This window comes from Grampus griseus (assembly GCF_964374135.1).
Source record: "Grampus griseus genome assembly, chromosome: 1".
NCBI classification, from domain to species: domain Eukaryota; kingdom Metazoa; phylum Chordata; class Mammalia; order Artiodactyla; family Delphinidae; genus Grampus; species Grampus griseus.
This window is the reverse complement of record NC_139017.1, coordinates 61577986-61599555: the sequence shown is the minus strand read 5'-3', so window position 1 is coordinate 61599555 and position 21570 is coordinate 61577986. Positions and strand designations below refer to the sequence as shown.

General features: G+C 38.3%; 1 protein-coding gene across 7 annotated transcripts in view; it reads right to left on the bottom strand.

Annotated features, from left to right (window-relative positions):
• The window catches only part of ZC3H11A (zinc finger CCCH-type containing 11A), a 40639-nt gene that overhangs the window by 5189 nt on the left and 13880 nt on the right, over positions 1 to 21570 (bottom strand). For 5 of the 7 annotated variants that reach the window (XM_082659740.1, XM_082659743.1, XM_082659738.1 and 2 more), the window contains 9 exons: positions 15164 to 15287; positions 12629 to 12832; positions 12387 to 12503; positions 12038 to 12118; positions 10682 to 10792; positions 9810 to 9872; positions 8351 to 8449; positions 6212 to 6280; positions 211 to 717 (listed from right to left, as the gene is read on the bottom strand). In XM_082659740.1, the coding sequence (XP_082515866.1) occupies positions 211 to 717; positions 6212 to 6280; positions 8351 to 8449; positions 9810 to 9872; positions 10682 to 10792; positions 12038 to 12118; positions 12387 to 12503; positions 12629 to 12832; positions 15164 to 15287 (1375 nt within the window). The remainder of the gene's footprint in view (positions 1 to 210; positions 718 to 6211; positions 6281 to 8350; positions 8450 to 9809; positions 9873 to 10681; positions 10793 to 12037; positions 12119 to 12386; positions 12504 to 12628; positions 12833 to 15163; positions 15288 to 21570) is intronic. The other 2 variants (XM_082659742.1, XM_082659744.1) reach the window with 1 other exon arrangement.

Genomic DNA, 21570 nt, shown 5'->3' with positions numbered 1-21570 from the left:
ACCCCCTGCAGTGGAAGCACAGATTCCTAACCACTGGACTGCCAGCTTAACTTCTTTCAGTGCCCAGCTTAACTTCTTTTAATCCAGTGGTTTTCAAAGTTATCTGAGTAAAGAAAAGTTCTCACAGAATTCCTATGAATATCCTGTAGAATACCGCCCTTTGAAATATGATCTGGGGAAGTGGTACTACAGACCAAGTTCTTTTGTTACCTGTTCTTTTAGTGATCTGGAGAAGCCGTCTTGCCCCTGGGGTGGCCTCAGGCTGAGGCTGGGAGCTGGTTCTGCTCTCAGAACTCTGCTGCACCCTCAGAGCCTTCTCCAGTTTAATTTCCTCCAGCGTCTTGATATGCACTTCCTGCATAGACTTCGCTCTACCTGCAGGTTCCTCTGACTGTCCTCTGCTGGCTACTACAGGTGGCAAAACCACTGTTTTTTTAATTTCATTATCAGTCTTTAGCTTGATGCTGGTTACGTCCTTTTTGCTTTTTTGTCTCTCTGCTTCCTGCTGCCGGTGTTTCTTTTCAGCCAAGACCTCAGAGAACGTTTTGATTCGGACAGTGGAGGAGGTTCTTGTTCCTGTTGTAGAATCATCAACTTTTGAAGGTCCTTCTGTCTTGAGTTTAGTTTGCAATTCTCCACGTTTTTGACTGGCTCTTTCGAGAAGAATTTCTTCTAATGTCTTCACGTGGATCTCACCAACTTTAGTAACTCTCTCTGCTTTCATGGGGGAAAAACAAATCACTGTACTTGGATTTCATCTCTTAATGACTTACGATCTCTCTATTCTTGGATCAGGACAGAGTCCAATAGAGTGGTATCACTTAGGCAAGCAATTAAAATGGTCAAAAGCACATTAGTTTCAATCTCAATTTTAGATAGTGGCCCTCAAGGAAAACTCTCAGGAGGCAAAAATTAGTGATTTGGATTGCTATTCAGAAGCTTATTCTTGAGGATCCTGAAAGCCATTTACTAGTTAGAGAAGCTTGTCATTATAAATCTTACCAATAAAAATAAATTCTTCCATTCGTGCACAGATATAAACACATGCTAGACAGTATGCTAGAAATATAATGGCAAGCAAAATGCAAACTCTGCCCACATGTATTGATAGTTCGCAGTCTAACGGACCAATAATTAAACAACAACAAAGTATGGTAATGATAACAGCTTTGATAAAGGAGGTAAAGTTGACCCTTAAACAATGTAGGGGTTGGGATGGAGTACTGGGGCACCAACCCCTATGCAGTTGAAAACCCACATATGTGACTTTACAACTGGGCTCCGTATCCATGGTTCTACATCTGCAGATTCAACCAACCAACCATGGAACATGTAGTACTGTAGTACATACTTATTGAAAACAAATCCACGTATAAGTGGACCCACACAGCTCAAACCCATGTTGTTCAAGGGTCAATTGTATAATGCTATGTAGGAGCATACAGCAAGAACACCAACCTTTTTCTACAGATTGGTTAAGGGAAGCTTTTCAGAGTAATATTTAAGTGACATTGAAAGGATGAAAAGGAAGTAGAACATGTGACAAGACAGAAGAAAAATGAGAAAGGCCCAGAGACTGCCATGCCACTGAAGAGCTATTTTTAATGATACATTAATCATTCTATATTTGTTTAAACTAAAGAGAAAATTTCACACTTGGCACATATGCCTGTCCTCATTACTGAAGGGCCTAAAGAAAGAAATAATGAAGCGATGTGAGAAAAATAAGAACAATTTGGAGATTATACACACACATATTTAATCACCAACACCTTTTAAAGAAAGATCAAAACAAAAAATATCCTTTTACAACCTTAAACATATCACTTCTGTCTCACCTTCTGAATCTTTGAATATGCTGTCCCTTCTATATGGAATATTCCCTACTGGTCTCATTTCTCCTGCTGCTTAGTTAGTTTAAAGTGAGTTCAGCTTAGAACTTGACACCCTCCAGCAGTCTAGTTTGTTTCTCTGATCACAGCACTGATCACACAGTACGGGGTAACTCCTTGTAATTCCAACCATACTAGATACTTCATGAGAACAGTGACTATGTTTAATTATTTTAGTACAGTACCTGTTACAGAGAAAGTACTCACTGATTTTCTTAGGTTTTTTAAATAAAAATTCTTCCATTTCAAGATGGTAGTCTGATCTCAAAACCACTTTAAGAAAGTATGTGAATGGTCAGTGGTTAAGAATCCGCCTGCCAATGCAGGAGACACGAGTTCAATCCCCGGTCCAGGAAGATCCCACATGCCACGGAGCAACTAAGCAGGTGCACCACAACTACTGAGCTTGTGCTCTAGAGCCCATGAGCCACAACTACTTAGCCCTCGTGCCACAACTACTGAAGCCCGCGTGCCTAGAGCCCACGCTCCACAACAAGAGAAGCCACCACAACGAGAAGCCCGCACAACACAACGAAGAGTAGCCCCCACTCATCGCAAACTAGAGAAACCCTGCGTGCAGCAACGGAGACCCAATGCAGCCAAAAATAAATAAATAATACATGTATTAAAAAAAAAAAAAGGATGTGAATGGTGACACAGAGACCCTGTTTCCCTACACTACAAAATTTCATCAAAACAATAGAGAAGACATTAAAAGAATAAATCCACAATAGCAATGGAAAACAAGGATGCTACTGGCAGAACATAAATCTTGAGGAATTTGAGACAGAAAGATGTCTGAAATTACAGAAATAGAAAAAGAATAGATAAAACCATAGGAGTGAGATCTGTTCTTCAAAAAACAGGCAAAGAAAACTGCCAAACTAGTATGAAAATTAACAGTGGTAGAAATTAAGGATGGTTTACAACAGAACAGCTGGATCAATCAAGACCTTCTGCTGAGAACTGCTCCCTAAAAAGAGGAGAATCTGTCAGGGAAGGGAGCACATTATGAGGATGTTGGGGCTGAAAAGAAGTAGAGCATGAAAATTTCAGGCTTTCACAAATACCAAGCAGAAAGACGAGAGGTGAGGGAGAAAAGTAAAAAGCAAAGCTAGAAAATGAAATTAGTTGCACTCTGAAAGTAAAGAAAGGCTTTCTTACCATAGCAATCATATGAGCCCTCAGCCTTGCAGCCTACAACCAACATAGGCTGCCATTTAGTGCACCCTCTCTACTTAGGCAAACAGACCTCCCAGCCAGGAGAGAGGACCACTTGGGAAAAAGATCCTTAGAATCACAGGCCCAGTGATTCTAGGTTGTAAGAAACCCCGGCCCAGTACTTACAACTATGAAAAAGCAACATTAAAAATGAACCAAAATGAAGAGAAGCAATGAGGAAGACAAAATAACATACAAACCCATTAAAAAAAAAAGATTCAAATTAGAAACCCCAATCAATGAAACAGAATAAAGAGCCCAGAAATAAACCCACATGCCTACGGTCAATTAATCTTAGACAAAGGAAGCAAGAATATACAATGGAGAAAACACAGTCTCTTCAGCAAGTGGTGGTGGGAAAGCTAGACAGCAGCATGTAAAATCAATGAAGTTAGAACACACCCTCACACCACCATGTACAAAAATAAACTCAAAATGGCTTAAAGACTTAAATATAAGACATGACACCATAAAACTTACAAGAGAACATAGGCAAAACATTCTCTGACATAAATCGTACCAATGTTTTCTTAAGTCAGTCTCCCAAGGCAATAGAAATTAAAGCAAACAAAAACAAAACAACCAAATGGGACCTAATCAAACTTACAAGCTTTCGTACAGCAAAGGAAACCATAAACAAAACGAAAAGACAACCTACAGGGAGAAAAATATCTGCCAATGATGCGACCAACAAGGGCTTAATTTCCAAAATATACGGACAGCTCATACAACTCAACAAAAAATAAAAAAAAAAAAACCCTATTGAAAAATGAGCAGAAAACCTAAATAGACATTTTTCCAAAGACATACAGATGGCCAACAGGCACATGAAAAGATGCTCAACATCACTAGTTACTAGAGAAATGCAAATCAAAACTACAATGAGGCACACTGGTCAGAATGGCCATCATCAAAAAGCCTACAAACAACAAATGCTGGAGAGGGTGTGGAGAAAAAGGAACTCTCCTACACTGCTGGTGGGAATGTAAACTGGTGTAGCACTATGGAAAACAGTATGGAGGTTCCTCAAAAAACTAAAAATAGAATTTCTATATGATCGTGCAATCCCACTCCTGGGCGTATATCCAGAGAAAAATATAATTTGAAAAAATACATGCACCCCGATATTCACTGCAGCACTACTTACAATAGTCAAGACATGGAAGCAACCTAAATGTCCACTGACAGATGAATGGGTAAAGAAGATGTGGTACATATATACAACGGAATACTACTCAGCCATAAAAAAGAATGAAATAATGCCATTTCCAGCAACATGGATGGAACTAGAGATTATCATACTAAGTGAAGTAAGCAGAAAGAGAAAGACAAATACCATATACTATCACTTACATGTGGAATCTAAAATATGACACAAATGAACTTATCTATGAAACAGAAATAGACTCAGACATAGAGAATAGACTTGTGGTTGCCAAGGGCGGGGGGTGGAGGAGGGATGGATTAGAAGTTTGGGATTAGGAGATGCAAACTATTACATATAGAATGTATAAACAACAAAGTCCTACTTATAGCACAGGGAACTATATTCACTATCCTGTGATAAACCATAATGGAAAAAATACAAAAAAGAATGTGTATATATGTATAAATGAATCACTCTGCTATACAGCAGAAATTAATGTAACATTGTAAACCAACTATATACTTCAACAAAATAAATTTTTAAAAATAAAAAATAAATTACTTTTTAAAAAAGAAAGAAGCCCCAGAACTGCCTGAAATCAGGCTGTACAAAAGGAGAAATCAGAGAACTAAAAAAAGTTCTTGGAAAATAAAAAACCAAGTGACAAAATAAATCCAACCTAATTAAAAAAAAAAAAAAAAAAAAGACAAGGCTAGTAGAATATCAGCCATCTAGAACAGGGTCAGCAAACTATATAGTCCATGGGCCAAATATGGCCATGGTCTAAATTTTATAAATAAAGCTTTACTGGAACACAGCCATACTCATCCATTTACATACTGCAAATGGCTGCTTTCACACTACAGTGGCAGAGTTGAGTAGTTGCAACAAGAGATTGTGAACCTCAAAGTCTAAAACATTTACCATCTGATCCTTCATAGAAAAAGTGTGTCAATTCCTAATCTAGAAAATATAACCAAGCAAAAGTCATAGAAAGTGAGGCAAAAAAACAAAGGAATGGAAAGTATGAAGGCAAGGTTAAGATACATGGAGTGTATGTCCAAAAGTTCCAACATCTAATAACAATTCCATAAAGAGAAAACAAAAAGAAGGGTGGGGAGGACATGCTCAAAGAAATCAGAGGAATATTTTCTACAACTAAAAAAGTTAGTTAAAAAAAAAAAAAAAAGTTAGTTAAGTCCTTAAATTCAAAGGACCCACTAAACACTGAGCATAATGAACAAAAAGATCCATGTTTAGATCTATCATAGTGAAGTCCCAGTCTAGTAGGAAGAAATGAGAGGAAATCCTCAAAGTTTCTGAAGAGTAAATTCAGGTTGTTTACAAAAGAATGTTTGACATCAGATTCCCTTTTTATGATACTTATCCTTATCTAAAGATAAGGATAGGATGAAAAAGGAAAAGCACAGGTTAACACCATTCATACATATAGATATAAAAAAACTGGAAATCATCTCACATGTGGACATTTTCCCTAAGGAATATGTTTCTATAATAAGAAAATAAATTTCATTCCCCACCCCCCCCAAAAAAAGATTCATATGTTGCCCTAAGACAAAAGCACTTGTATATACTTTCATAACCTTTCTTCGTTCAATACAAGGAGATAAGTTTCCCATATCATTATTGTTCAGAACATGACTTTTCATGACAGCAATTATTTTAGTACATAACTATCTTAATTCCTTTTTGTTAGATATTTAGATTATTTCTAATTTCTGGTTATTAATGCTATCATAAACAATCATTTTGCCACCTTTAACTACAAAAAGAGAACTCATTCCAGTGAGAAAACTATTACTTAAAAAGCAAACCCACAAAAAACAGAAAACGTAAGCCCCAACATAACTCAAAAGGTAAACTAGAGAAAAACCAAAGATTTTAACAGCAAGGAAAAAAATATCAGGAGCTGGCATTAGAGTTTACCTACCTGCTGCCTCCTCATTGTTTAGACCAGCTGACAAGCCTAATCGCTCCTTCAGAGACTTGGAAACTTGAACTGTTTAAAAAAAAAAAAAAAAAAAAGTTGGGGACTTCCCTGGTGGTGCAGTGGTTAAGAATCTGCCTGCCAATGCAGGAGACACGGGTTCAAGCCCTGCTCTGGGAAGATCCCACATGCTGCAGAGCAACTAAGCCCATGTGCCACAACTACTGAGCCTGTGCTCTAGAGCCCATGAGCTACAACTACTGAAGACCATGCACCTAGAGCCCACAGCAATCAATCAATCAATCAATAAACAAACACTGTCTTAAAAAAAAAAAGTTGAACAGAGACTTTCTATAGGTCAAAAATCTTTTTCAAAGGTCACGAATTAGGCTTATACTTGTTTTCTAATGAAAATGCTTTTCAAAAATCTATTCAGGTCTTACAACTTCTTCTTCACAGTACAGATAGATCTATACAAATAATGGATTCTCTAGAGCACTTTGGAAAGCACAAAGAAAAAGTCCTCTCTTTTACATCTGAAAAGCAAAAATTACTGAATTTAAGGAAATAATTTTGTTACTGTGCAACATTCTAAAATTTTATCATTCTAAAATCTTATTGGCATCAAAAGGCTTTTTCCCCCCTAGATCCATCTGAAATGTGCTCTTTAGTTATGAGAGTCTTCAATACGATTGATAGGCAAAAGGGAAGGAAATTTGACTGCAAAGAAAAAAAAGTTAACTTCTGTTTACAGCTTTCAGAATACAGGAAAGCCCCCAAACAAGAAAGTCTACTCGTCAAAGCCTCTCGGGCTAGGGGAGAAGTGGAAAGAAGTGTCTTATCTTCGGCAGAAGTTGAAACTAAACACAAGAAGGAAAAAACATTTTTTTTTTCAAGTAATTAACACCACTGCTTCACTGCAAGTGAGACAAGGGGAAAAAAATCCAACCCTTTACTTCCTTCTATAAATAACACTTCAACTATAAAATCATTCTAACTTCCAAATATCTCTCAAATTAGTCTGCATCTCTTCATACCAACTTCCAGAACACTAAATCTATGACACTAACTCCTCTTGCCTGGATTATTTTAACAGCCTGCTAACTCATTCCTGGACAGCACTCTTATCCCCTTTCTCCATATTTTAGATGATGGTTCCAAAATGCCAATATGAGGATCTCTGATCCTTGTTTATAACCTTCCCATTGTTTGCTACTATCTTAGGATAAGCCCAAACTCTCTAATATGGCTTAAAAGGTTCTGTTATCAGCAGTCCTCAAACTTTTTGGCACCAGGGACCAGTTTCGTGGAAGACAATTTTTCCACGGACCCAAGGTGGGGAGGGGGTGGTTTTGGGATGATTCAAGCGCATTACGTTTATTGTGCATTTATTTCTATTATTATTACATTGTAACATATAATTAAATAATTATACAACTCACCATAATGCTGACAGGAGGCAGAGCTCAGGGGGTAATGCGAGCTATGGTGAGTGGCTGTAAATACAGATGAAGCTTCACTTGCTCACCTGCTGCTCACCTCCTGCTGTGCGGCCCAGTTCCTAACAGGCCACAGACAGCTACCTGTCCGTGACCCGGGGGTTGGGGACTCCTGCTCTATACGACCAATCCCTTCTTCCTCTCCAGTTACCATGCTCTTCATTCCAATTCTGATTCAGTCACAGTGAGTCCCTTGAGCTCTGTGCCTTCTGTGTATTATACTCTCTGCCTCTGGCCCTTCAACTTTACCTGGCTAAATCATATTTCAGGTCTAAGCTTCAATATCATTTCCTCTGGGAACCTTTCCCTGACAGATGGTGAGATTAGGTGCCCTTCCTATGTGCTCCCATAACACTGTGTACTTTCTCTGTCACAGAATTTATCACAATATATGTAAAGATTCCTATCTGCCATTATACTACAAGCTCCTGAGGTCTGTGATGGTGTTTATTTTTATCCAATGGTGTCTACCTAGAATCCAGCAGAGTAAACATTCAAATGTTTGTTGAACGAATAATAAAACAGACACAAGAAGATAATAATCTTATTAACCTGAACAAAAAGAATGACAAACCATACCTGTTAACATTACAAGAGACAAGTGTCAAGATTACACACACAAAGTATATTAGAACAAAAGTACCTTTCTTTGGTGTTCTGTCAGTGTCAGTCTCTGGAGCTTCAACTTTCTTCCCTAGCCTTTGTGCAAGGCTATGCTTTAATGGAGGATCACTGTCGCAACCTACAAACAGAGAGAGGGAACTCAGTTTAAGATTTCAAGCCAACCTTTAGCAAGGTCAAGAAATACAGGCAAAAACAGACAATGTAGAATAATTCTGTAAGTTTTCTGCATTTATATGATGTGTTCATTCACTAGCTTCCTTATAACTCAATGTTAGAGAAGGAATAAAAATGTCCCAGAAAAAAAAGGTAAGGAAGGAGATAAAAAAATTAGAATGCACAAATTAACATTTACCAAATAACTAAAACTATAAATGGAGGATTATAAACCCTGATTAAAGCTGAAATTCAGGAATAGGAATATGTGAAAAAAAAAATCTTCATGCACAAAAAATATCTTTAACTGGCCAACTGTTGAATTCTAGGTCGATCTGTGATTAAATACAACTGGGATGATTAGGAGGACAGCAAAAGAACCATAAAATTAAAAATTTTCCAGGGACATGAAGACTCCAAAGGCCAAAGAGCCCCTTTCTTCGATTCCAGATAAGAAATCTAAGGTTATGAAAGATGCTGTATCTTACCCAAGTCACCAATTAGTGACAGAGCCAGGACTTGAACCAAGTTTCCTGACTCCTGGTTTATTGCATTACACTGGTCAATACAAGCTGTTTAAATGTCAAAAGTTTTTAAAAACTATTCTTTGGATCACTTGACTGAAGGTAGAACTTTAGCAGGGTCCCATAAAAACTTTAAAGACCCTACACAGAATGTACTTTTCTCTCTCCTCTTATTTGTAATTTAAATATACAACCCCAAATCACAAAGTTTATTACACATATGCTGATATTAAAATAGATTATTTCCGTAATTTTTTACCTAAATTTCTCAGGCAGCGAGAATGGTATAAAACAAAACACAAAACAGATAAGATTTCATATTCATAAGCACATTTTAAAGGAGTATGAAGGAACCTCTGAAGTCAGATAAGATTTTCAAAATAATTATTTTGAGACAGATACACTAGGGTCAGTACACAGTAATTCAGTTACATGGTAAAATACTTCCCTAAGTATAAAATAGCACTAATAAATTCAAGGACTGAATTTATATTAACTGGACACTTTGTTTTCCCTCTAAAAACTCAAATTTCAATTTATCCATACAAACAGAGGTATTCTTTACTCTTTTTTAAACCGAGTACCTTCTAAAAAGTTGGCCATAATCTAATTAAAACACTATAAATTTGTATAACTTCGCACATGTCAAAAACATGAAGAGATTTTATACATGCTTTCAGCCAGAAATATAAGGGAGTTAATATCAATATTGACACGGCATTTGTATAAAGAGAATTTTGGAGGAGATATGTAATGCACAAACAAGCAGAAAACAAAGGATATGCTCAAAACTTATCTCACCTCCTGAAAATTTGTGTTTCCCCAGTCTCTCCGTTAGACTCAATCTTACCAAAGGTTCTTCTCCTAAAATGGCAAAAACAGAATTTCTCTACCATTAGCCAATTTTTCCGTATTCAGTAACTACTAATGGGTACAAAGTATGCTCTGATATTAAAGTCTCTTGGAAATCAGATCTCAGTCTTAAGGAAAACTACCCACATTAAAAGAAAAAAAAATCAACCTATTAAATAATAATTTAAATAACCAAATGCACAGTCCAAAGGGAAGCAATAGCACAGTCCTAATTAATAGTAGCTAAGTACACAAAGACAAGCTGTGTCTAACCAATTGATTATAAAACCCAAGCTGTACTTTTGCTTGTGCACTTCCATATGTTAAATGAAATCATACTTTACTCCACTGCTAACTCTCCTATATAACGTTCCTTGATCACCCCAGCAAAAAGTGAGATCTCTTTCCTCTGATTCCTTGTTGTCTGAATGGCACATTTTAATGTATCTGCATACTACAATTACTTGTGTCATATTCCCTATCAGATTTAAAACTATTAAGGGAAAAAGACTTTTACATTTTTCTATAACTTAAAAGGTATATTACAGTTCTTTACTTACAATGGACAGTCAATAAATTTGTTGGATAAAATAAACAGTATATGTAAAAATCAAATACAATACATAATGTGAGAGCTGCATGATTAAGAATTTCATCTTTTTAAACAGTAGGGGCAAATGCACTAATTTTTCATCGTTCTATCCAATCAACATACTGAAGACTCCCTGCAAATCCACCAATATACCCAACCCAAGCATTTTGCTCTCCCAGTCATTTAAAAGTAGTAGGCTGACACCTCTTAAGACCTACCTATACCTCACCTTGTTTGTTGGACAGAGTTACTGTCCTCACCACAGTCCGGACATTCTCTTTTTCAGGACCTGGAATGGTCTGTGGTTGGAGTAAAAGACTGGAAACTCCTGAAGAACCTTCTAAATATAGAGAGTCAAAAACAGTAAATAATTTATGGAAAATACAGCTATCAGAAGTCAAGAAATTCTGTTTTTGAGACCAGGTAAATCCAACACAGACCACTGGACTACAAGTCAATCAGTTTTTGTGTTCCTGTTTGCCTACAGTGAAATGGAGTAGGGAAAGGGGAGATAATCTTATTTTTTATCTGCCTTTGGCACAATGTGAAAGTAAAATATAAAACTGTTTTGAGTGACTCAGGCACTCAATGTACTTTTATTTACTAGGAAGGCTAACATTATTCTAAAGTTAACCTCAGAAGCACATTAGCTATTAAGTGTGTTAATTCAATCTTTTCCATCTATATTCAATTATCTGCAAAACACAACTCCAAAGTTGCTACGGAACAATCCTTAGCAAGAAGGCACTTAGAACCAACCATTTGATTCCCTCTAAATGCATTTCACACTATATAATTTTTAGGGTTGGAAATATAGATCAACCAGGCTAAGGCAAGCACCAGAAGAAAATCCTAGCAGCTCTTGAGGAAGAATTCACCTACTACAAAATGAACTTTTTCCTCTTTTAAGTAATAGTTTAGGGAATTCCCTGGCGGTCCAGTGGTCAGGACTCCATGCTTCCACTCCAGGGGGCATGGGTTCAATAACCTGGTTGGGGAATTAAGATCCTGCAAGCCATGCAATGCGTTCAAAAAAACAAACAAACAAAAAAAACAAAAACCTTATATGCTATTCTTTAGTTATATTTCTCAAAATAAACAAGTTCTTTCAGGTTCTTCATTGTATGTGCCTAGCTCTGAACAGTTAGGGACTGAAACAGCTGCAATGGGTTAAAAAAGCAACTGTGATTTAAATAAGACTGTGTTTTACTTCAAAGAAGCCACAAAAATCAAAATCTATTTGCTCATTTTGGTTGGTGTCAAGTGTCCTTATTATCAGAAGTATGTTTTTTTTTTTTTTGGCTGCATTGGGTCTTCATTGCTGCAGAAGTGTCCTTTCTATTCTTCTGTAGCAACATTCAATCCTCCGTGTCAGGATTTCCCTGGTGGTCCAGTGGTTAAGACACCACACTCCCAATGCAGGGGGCCTGGGTTCCATCCCTGGTCAGGGAACTAGATCCCACATGCATGCCGCAACTAAGGAACCTGCCTGCCGCAACTGAGACCCGGGGGAACCAAGTCAATAAATAAATAAATTTATTTATTAAAAAAAAAATCCTCCATGTCAAAACTCCTGATAACTCACCACCTTGCTTCTTTGATTTTTCCTTCATTTTCTTTGATTTAATTTCTTCAAGAGTTTTTATCCCAAAATTCAAACATTCACCTAGGAATGCAAATAGCAACCACATGAGGAACCAGCACCATTTCACCTCTGCAGTTTATTTGTACACAGCTGGCATTCAAATGTTTGTTCAATGAATAAGAGAAATTAAGTGTGTGTGTGTGTGTGTGTGTGTATAATGGGCGCAAGGAAGATGGAGGTGGTGGTAATCATGAACTAAATTTCAAAGGTATTTAAAATAGTCTGGACTCACTCAACAGTGCTGTAAGATTTATGAGCAGGAACCAGCATCAATATAGCCTCTTCTTACCTTGTTTTAAATTGACCCCAGGTTTCCGGGCAGAAGCCACTCGTAATCCATTATGAACTTCAGGAGTTGGTTGCAGGGTAGGTGTTTTGGTTTCATCACCTTCCTCAGAAAACTGATCTATATTATCAAAATTTAAGGCAAATTCCCAATTAAAAACAGGTCTACTAGAGCTTCAAGTCTGATTCTAATTCACTAAGTTACCCTGATCATTTACTTGCCTTAAAGAAAGAGCTAAAGCTTACCATCATCATCTTCATCATCATCTGCAGCATTGATTACCACTGGTGGATGTGTAGGGCTAGGAACATTTTCTGAACTTTCTACTTTCATAATACTTCGCAGTTGAGGAGAGGGATTAGACTGGACAGATAATTTGCTCTGTTGAACTGTGAGCTGGCTAGCCTTCACTTCCTCTTCTGGTGACTCAGGCACAGTGGGCAACACAGCTAGACATACAAAGTTAGTCATAAATTAAAAATAGAAGATACAGTCCCAATTCATCAAAAATCTCTGACAGAACAGTATGGAGGTTCCTTAAAAAACTAAAAATATAACTGCCATATATCTCAGCAATCCCACTACTGGGCAAATACCCTGAGAAAACCATAATTCAAAAAGAGTCACGTACCACAATGGTCATTGCAGCTCTATTTACAATAGCCAGGACATGGAAGCAATCTAAGTGTCCAACAACAGATGAATGGATAAAGAAGATGTGGCACATATATACAATACAATATTACTCAGCCATAAAAAGAAACGAAATTGAGTTACTGGTAGTGAGGTGGATGGACCTAGAGTATGTCATACAGAGTGAAGTAAGTCAGAAAGAGAAAAACAAATATCATATGCTAACACATATATATGGAATCTAAAAAAAAAATGGTTCTGATGAACCTAGGGGCAGGACAGGAATAAACACATAGACGTAAAGAATGGACTTGAGGACACGGGGAGAGGGAAGGATAAGCTGGGACGAAGTGAGAGAGTAACACTGACATATATACACTACCAAATGGAAAATAAATAGCTAGTGGGAAGCAGCTGCATAGCACAGGGAGATCAGCTTGGTGCTCTGTGACCACCTAGAGGGGTGGGATAGGGAGGGTGGGAGGGAGATGCAAGAGGGAGGAGATATGGGGATATATGTATAGTTGATTCTCTTTGTTATAAAGCAGAAACTAACACACCATCGTAAAGCAATTATACACCAATAAAGATGTTTTTTTAAAAAAAAAAAATCTCCAACCACCTATCATAAGTTTGGTGATTTTCTTTGAGCATTATGTCCTTTTAATTCATGTCTTTTAATTAAAATTTTAATCTGGGCTTCCCTGGTGGCGCAGTGGTTGAGAGTCCGCCTGCTGATGCAGGGGACATGGGTTCGTGCCCCGGTCTGGGAAGATCCCACATGCCGCGGAGCGGCTGGGTCCGTGAGCCATGGCCGCTGAGCCTGCGTGTCCGGAGCCTGTGCTCCACAACGGGAGAGGCCACAACAGTGAGAGGCCCGCGTACCGCAAAAAAAAAAAAAAAAAAATTTTAATCTAATTTTTAATTTCCCCATTTTCCCAATTAGGTTTTAAACTCCCAGGGAGGGAAAATGTGGCTTTCAACTAGTAACTATTCACTGCACATAAACACACTCAAAGTGGGTGCTCAAAACAGAGAATAAACAGGAAGCTAGATGCACAGCAACTATTTACAAATTCTAGACATTAAATTTTAATACTAAAATTCTAGGCTCTTTGATCAAGAAGGAGCTTTTTAAAGAGATAGCGGGCAATACTTCTGAATTATACCAGAAAGGGGTGAGCCTTTTTCCCCTTAAATAGAGATAAAAATATATATCCATCAAATTTTAATCACATAGCAGATGTGGCTTTAAATGGCTGATCACTCCACTAGGAAATTACTTTAAAAGGACTTTAAATACTAGCTTTTGGCAGAGTGTAAGTTTCATTTTAGATTACACCCTAGAGCAGGGGCAGTGTTAGCAAATGTTTTTCTGTAAAGAGGTATATAGTAAATATTTTAGGCCTTGTAGATCTTGTCTCAACTACTCAACTCTGAAGCAGTAGCACAAAATGTGGCCACAGGGGCTTCCCTGGTGGCGCAGTGGTTGAGAGTCTGCCTGCCGATGCAGGGGACACGGGTTCGTGCCCCGGTCTGGGAAGATCCCACATGCCGTGGAGCGGCTGGGCCCGTGAGCCATGGCCGCCGGGCCTGTGCTCCAAAACGGGAGAGGCCACAACAGTGAGAGGCCCGCATACCGCAAAAAATAAATATAAATAAATAAATAAAGCTTGTGTTTCCTTATTTAAAAAAAAAAAAAAATCTGGCCACAGAAAATATATAAACAAATGGGCAGGGCTTCATTTCAATAAATCTTTATTTTACAAAACAGGTGGAAGACCAGACTTGCCAACACCCCTGGCCTGGAGAATCAAGTTTCTTTTGAAAATCTCTATAGGTATGATAAGAAAATGGGAAATGAGGTAATAAGCTGTAGTAATCTAAACTATCTTGCCAAGAAACATTTGTGAAGCAGCATGGATTTTGGAAACAAAGTTTTAATCGTGACTGCTATTTTATTGGCTTATGACTGTGTACAAGTCATTTAACCTTAATAAAGTTCAATTCCCTCATCTGTGAAGTGAAAATAATACTGCTCTCTCACAAGACTAAAAGAAGGCAATGTTTATAAAGTACTCTGTACATTGTGCATGTAGGTGTTCATTATACAGTAACTATTCTTTCAAAATTGAAACGAATCTCACTTTTGCTTGGAGGTAGGAAAAGGCCATCAACAAAACGTCCTCTGTTGTGATGAAAAGCACAGTTTAGTTTCTGACATCCCACTGGCTGATTTTCCCAATAACAAGGAATCTCACTGCGTTTTTTCTGTAAGAGGAAAAACACATTATTTTCAAATAAAAAATAGTGTGACCTGTATTAATTTGGTCATGTTTTCTGGACAAAGTTCATACAAGGTTAAAAAATCTGAGGCATGTGAAATGATTTTGAGTATGAGGAAGAAGGGCTGCTGAAAGTAACTTATTCTAGCATGACAGAGAGATGAAAGGAACAGGGAAGTAGTCTGCTATTGTTTCCTCCTTGCCCTAATCCTTGAACTCCTAAATGTCTACATTTAATTTAGAAAAGCAGGGTAATATAGTAGGTAAGACTATGGAATCAAGGATAAGAGTCAAGAATCTCTATTATGTTACTTATTGACCATGTGATGTCAAATAATTTAATACCTCTTAGTCTCACTTTCCTCAGCTATAAAATGGGAGTAACAGTAGCTATTAATTAGTTTCTCATGAGAGTTAAATGAAATAATGTACATGAAGCACTTAGCACACAGAAAAGACGCAATAAACTGCAGTTATTATTTGAAGCTGAGAGTTCAAGACTTGGAAAAATTCTTCCTCTTCCCATTCGTGACTTCTAAAGGTTCATGTAACACACTAGGATGGTTATCTTTCCTTCCCAAGCTACCTCGCTCTTATAAAGGGGAACAAGAAAAACAAGAATACTGGTACATCTAGAATGATTTGCTGGATAACAGGATGTATGTCCAAGAGAAACACATACATAAGTTCTAATATACACATTAGATGTATATAAAGAATATTCAAAGAACACTATTTGTAACAGCTCCAAAATGGAAACAAACCAAATGTACATCAACACTAGAAAGGATAAATACATTGTAGTATATTCATAAAATACAATGCTATCCAGTAATGAGAGGGAATAAACTTAACACCATGGGTGCAGAACGAAAGAAGCCAGACACAAAAGAGCACATCCTGTGTAATTCCATTTATGTAAAGACCAAAACAGTTAAAACTCCTCTATTGCAGAGTAGTCAAGACGGTGATTAGTTTTGGGGGTGTGGTGAGTGACAATGAAGAGATAAAGGGGGAAGACAGAGTGTTGGAAATGTTCTATTTCTTGATCAGGGTGCTGGTCTAGTAACTATATTCACTTTGTGAAAATTCTTCAACTTGTAAGATTATGATATGTGCACATTTCTATATATACTTTAACAAACAGTTCAATAAAGAAAAAAAAGACGTGATAAGCACTTCTGAAAAGCAACTAAATTCTGATTAATAACCTGCATTATGTTGGATCTCTCATAATAAGCAGTCTAAGGATTAAATTTCCAGGAAAGAACAGAAGCACTACTTCAGAAATCTTTAAATATGGAGGAAAGAAACAGAGGAACAATGACCATTACAAAAAGATCCTTAAATGTATCAAAAGGGGCAAAGATCCCAATATCTACTATATTGGGAGACTGATAATTTGATAATACACTGTGTTGGTAGGGATGTGGAAGAATCATGGAGTCCCACATACTGATAATGAAAATATAAATTAGCTCAACATCTCTGAAAGTGATTGGGTAAAAACTATGTAAAAAATTTATGTCCTGCATTTACTGCCACATATTTTTAAAAAGTATAGCAAATAGGGCTTCCCTAGTGGCGCAGTGGTTGGGAGTCCACCTGCCGAGGCGGGGGATGCGGGTTTGTGCCCCGGTCCGGGAGGATCCCACGTGCCGTGGAGCGGCTGGGCCCGTGGGCCGTGGCCACTGGGCCTGCGCGTCCGGAGCCTGTGCTCCGCGGCGGGAGAGGCCACAGCAGTGAGAGGCCCGCGTACCGCCAAAAAAAAAAAAGTATAGCAAATAACTTTGCCTCTGAAAAAACTGGATAGAATTTATTAGTCTCCCGTTACACTTAAAAGGTAGGTATAATAGATACCATTGTTTTTTAGAATAACAACAATTATTCTATTACTCCTTGAGGCAGAATCTAATGCCAATCTTCCTTGCTCCTGGATTTGTGTTTGCTTAAGTTTTTACTTCTTTCCTGAAAGCAATCTTCAAATTACTGGATGACTACTGTGATAGCATCCTCTTTATACAGGAGTCACATGACGTTTATTTGATCTGTTTAATACTTTTACTGAATTTTGTTTCAAAATAAAAAGTAATACATAAGCAAAGAAGATGACTTGGAAAATAAAATTAATGCCTGTTAGGCCATTACCCAGTGAGAGTCACTTATTTTGGTATAGAATTCTTTTTCTTAAAAAACAAAAACAAAAACCTGTAGAATGTATTGATTCACACTTAAAAGAAAGTTGTTCCATATAATTCTGTACATTTTCACTTAGCAACGCATCCTCCATAGTAACATTCTCCTGTATGATTACTCCTCTTTTTTTTTTTTTTTTTTTTTTTTTTGCGGTATGCGGGCTTCTCACTGCCGTGGCCTCTCCCGTCGCGGAGCACAGGCTCCAGACGCGCAGGCTCAGCGGCCATGGCTCACGGGCCCAGCCGCTCCGCGGCATGTGGGATCCTCCCGGACCGGGGCACGTACCCACGTCCCCTGCGTCGGCAGGTGGACTCTCAACCACTGCGCCACCAGGGAAGCCCCTCCTTTAACTTTTTAACAGTAACACAGCACATGGTCCAAAGATATATAGTTAATGCTCACATTATTTAATTAGCAAATACTGAACAATTCTGCTCAAGGAAACAGAGTTGGGTTCCTGAAAGCTCTTGGTCACATTTTCATCAAGTGATCAATACATAATCTTGTTTGATGTGTGTCTGTGTTTAAAGACACCTTATTTAATAAATATCACTGGGGACTTCCCTGGTGGCGCATTGGTTAAGAATCCGCCTGCCAATGTAGGGGACACAGGTTCAATCCCTGGTCTGGGAAGATCCCACATGCTGCGGAGCAACTAAGCCCATGTGCCACGACTACTGAAGCCCGCATGCCCTAGAGCCCGCGCACCACAACTACTGAAGCCCGCACACTCCAGGGCCTGCGTGCCACAACTACTGAGCCCATGTGCTGCAACTACTGAAGCCTGTGTGCCTAGAGTCAGTGCTCCACAACGAGAAGCCGCCACAATGAGAAGCCCGCACACTGCAATGAAGAGTAGCCCCCACTCGCTGCAACTAGAGAAAGCCTGTGCACAGCAACAAAGACCCAATGCAGCCAAAAATAAATAAAATTTTAATAAATAAATAAGTATCATTGATTCATTAACACTGAACTCAAGGTCAACAGCGCTGTAACTCACACCTGAATGAAGCTTATCGAACACTCGTGTTTTCTACACAAGGCACATAAGAGCTTTCTTGCACTTAGGGACATTACATACAGCACTTCAGCACTACACTTGGGGGCCATTTAAAACAGCAAAATCACAAACAAAAAGCACAAAAATGCAAACAAACATGGCACTAAATAGATCATGAAGAGGACATCTGTACTGATTTGGGGGTTATAAATTTTAGCATATATACAAATTTGCAAATATGGAACCCATGAATAATGAAAGTCGATGCATCTAGAAAGGGGGGTATACAGTAAACCGACTCCATACCATTCCCATCTCCACTCTCCTATAGCCATTGTTGTTAGGTTTCTCCTTTATACTTCCAGAGATATTTAAAATGCATATACGAGTGAAAAACAAATATAAATTCTTTTCCTTATCTTTTTTTTAACACAAATGGTAGTATATTACACACTTTATTCTGTCCTTTGCTTTTTCAGTGACACTATATCCTGATCTTTTCATATAAATAAATAAGTAGTATCCCTTTAAAATTTTTTGGTAACAGCTGCCCAGCACTCCACTGTATGAATGTAATAAAATTTATTTTAAATGAAGGTTCGGTTGCTTCATACACTTTACATATTACAAATTATGTTACAATGAGTAATTCTGCATAGATCTCATTTTGCACATGAGTACAGATGAGACAAAGGTTCAAGTAGTTAGTAGTTTTGAAAGATGCAGCCAAACAAGCCTCTGTGCAAAAAAGAGTTAACAGAGTAGCCTAGCCCTAAGCCTGCAGTCCTCAGATAGCCTGCTTGTAAGGCTGGTCCTTTCCCGGCATGTGGGAAATTGGCTCTTATAATGCTCCTGGTCAGTTAACTGATCACTGTGCCTGGACTGTTCATGCAAACAATATGGCTTATGCTGAACACCTGACATCCTTCTAGGAGACTAGAGTTTTGGTATGTGTTAGGTAGAGGGTGCCTATGTGACCAGCCCCAATAAAAAAATTTGGATGCTGATCTAATGGGCTTCCTTGGGCAAAAACACCCCACACATGTTGCTGCATTTTCACCACTGGGGGAAATGTATGTTCTTTGTGACCCCTTATGGGAGGGAAAGATAATAAAAGAAACCCACACATGGATTCCTCCAGTCTCTGTGTTTTTTTCTTTTATGATCAGTGTAACCTTACTATATCACTGTAATAAATCTTAGCCATGAATAAACCATATGCCAAGTCCCACGAGTTTTTTAGAAAATCTCCAAACGCAGATGTTCTTAGAGACTGATACACCTTTCCTAGGAGTTGTGCCAGTTTACACTCTGCTCGCAATGTTACAACATGATCTTTTGAAAGTTCCAGAGTATTTCTTTTTCTGAATGTATTTAGTGAATTCCCTATTTGGAAGACAGCATAGAATGTAGCTGAGAGACCATAAATCTGAAACCAGAATGGAGTAGTTATATAACCACAGGCATACAAATTGCATATTTAGTCTCTTTCTTCTTTCCCCACCCCCTCTCAAACAATTCAGTCCAAAGTCATTAGGTGAAGCTGAGAGAGGTAGGCATTCATGTTGGGAGAGGGAAGGGCAAGTGCCCCAGAGCAAGGTGTTGGAGGTTGACTGAGATGAGGAAGGTATCCATGTGACAAGGTGGAACCAGCTCATAGGGTGTCAGGGTTAGTAAGGCATTTGTGTAGGAGGATGGCCTGGCACAAGGTTGGCGCCTGAGAAGGGTGAGCAAGGCTTTTATGCAGAAGGGATCCTAATGTAGGGTGAGGAGGGTATACTCATGGAGTGTCAGCCTAGAATGGGCATCAAAGATCAAGAGAGGTGAGGAAGGCAGGCTCTTCTGAGTGGGTCCTGGTACAGTCAGAGAATGAGCAGGGTGAGGAAAGCAAGAATCTCACATGGGAGGGCTGCCCAACACAGAGTATCAAAGCCCAAGGATGTGAAAAAGGCATCCATGAGGTCCGGAGCAGGGTGAGGAAGGAGTCCTCACAGTGGAGCAAGGTGGGAGGCCTGCCCTGGTACAGGATGTCAGAATAGAAACAAGGTGAGAAAGATGTCCTGTGCAGGAGCAGCCTCATGTGACATCAGAGCCTGAGAGGAAGAAACAGGCTGTAATACACTGTCTAGTTTACGTAACTAGGGGACTGATCAAGTAAGATTAAGAACAATGGAAATCAAGTTTTGGAGAAAAGAGTTACAAGTATGAATAAGGAGAAGCCTACACAAAACACTGTAGTGTTGGTAAATTGGAAGCATCTATGTGAACTCATGATTTTCAATACATAAAATAATAAACAATGATATAAATGTATGTATACACATTTATACATTCCTCTGTTCTGTCCACTGCATGCCTGGAAGCAGTGACACTCCAGAAGCAGTTACACTAGAAGGAACCAAGGCTCCTTGCAGAAATGGCTGATTCCACAACTGGAGGAGGAAAAGTACCAGATGAACCTGGATAATCTTGTTAGGCCACAAAGTGAAGACGTGTTCAAAGAATGATGGAAACATCAAAAAGACACAAAAACCAGCTTTAAGGTCTCTTACTGGCCCAAACTGAGTCAACCTGAGGATAACAAATGATAGTAGTGACATAAAACACATTGAATAAAATAGGAAACCATGAGTTCACACATAAAAAGCTAGAAAAAAAACCTTGAGAACTTGATGAGGAATGGGATAATTACAAGGTCTCCAAGTTTCTCTCCAAAAAATACTTACTAAATACAAAAAGGAAAACTTTATAGTGAAGCAATCTGGTGGATACCACCTTAATGAAGTGATCAAAGTTAACAACACCAGTAATGGGATAATTAATATTGTATGCCACCCAATGATAAGCAATGAGAAGAATAATAAGAGGTGACTCTGTGATATTCCTGCCAAATATACATGACCTGAATTTAGTAATGAGAAAATATCAGATAAACCCAAATTGAGGAACACTCTACAGAATAACTGTCCTTAAACTACCAAAAATGTCAGGGCCAATGAAAGGCAAGAAAAAACTAACTGTTCTAGACAGAAGGAGACTGAAGAGTTATGGCAACTATATGCAACACTTGATT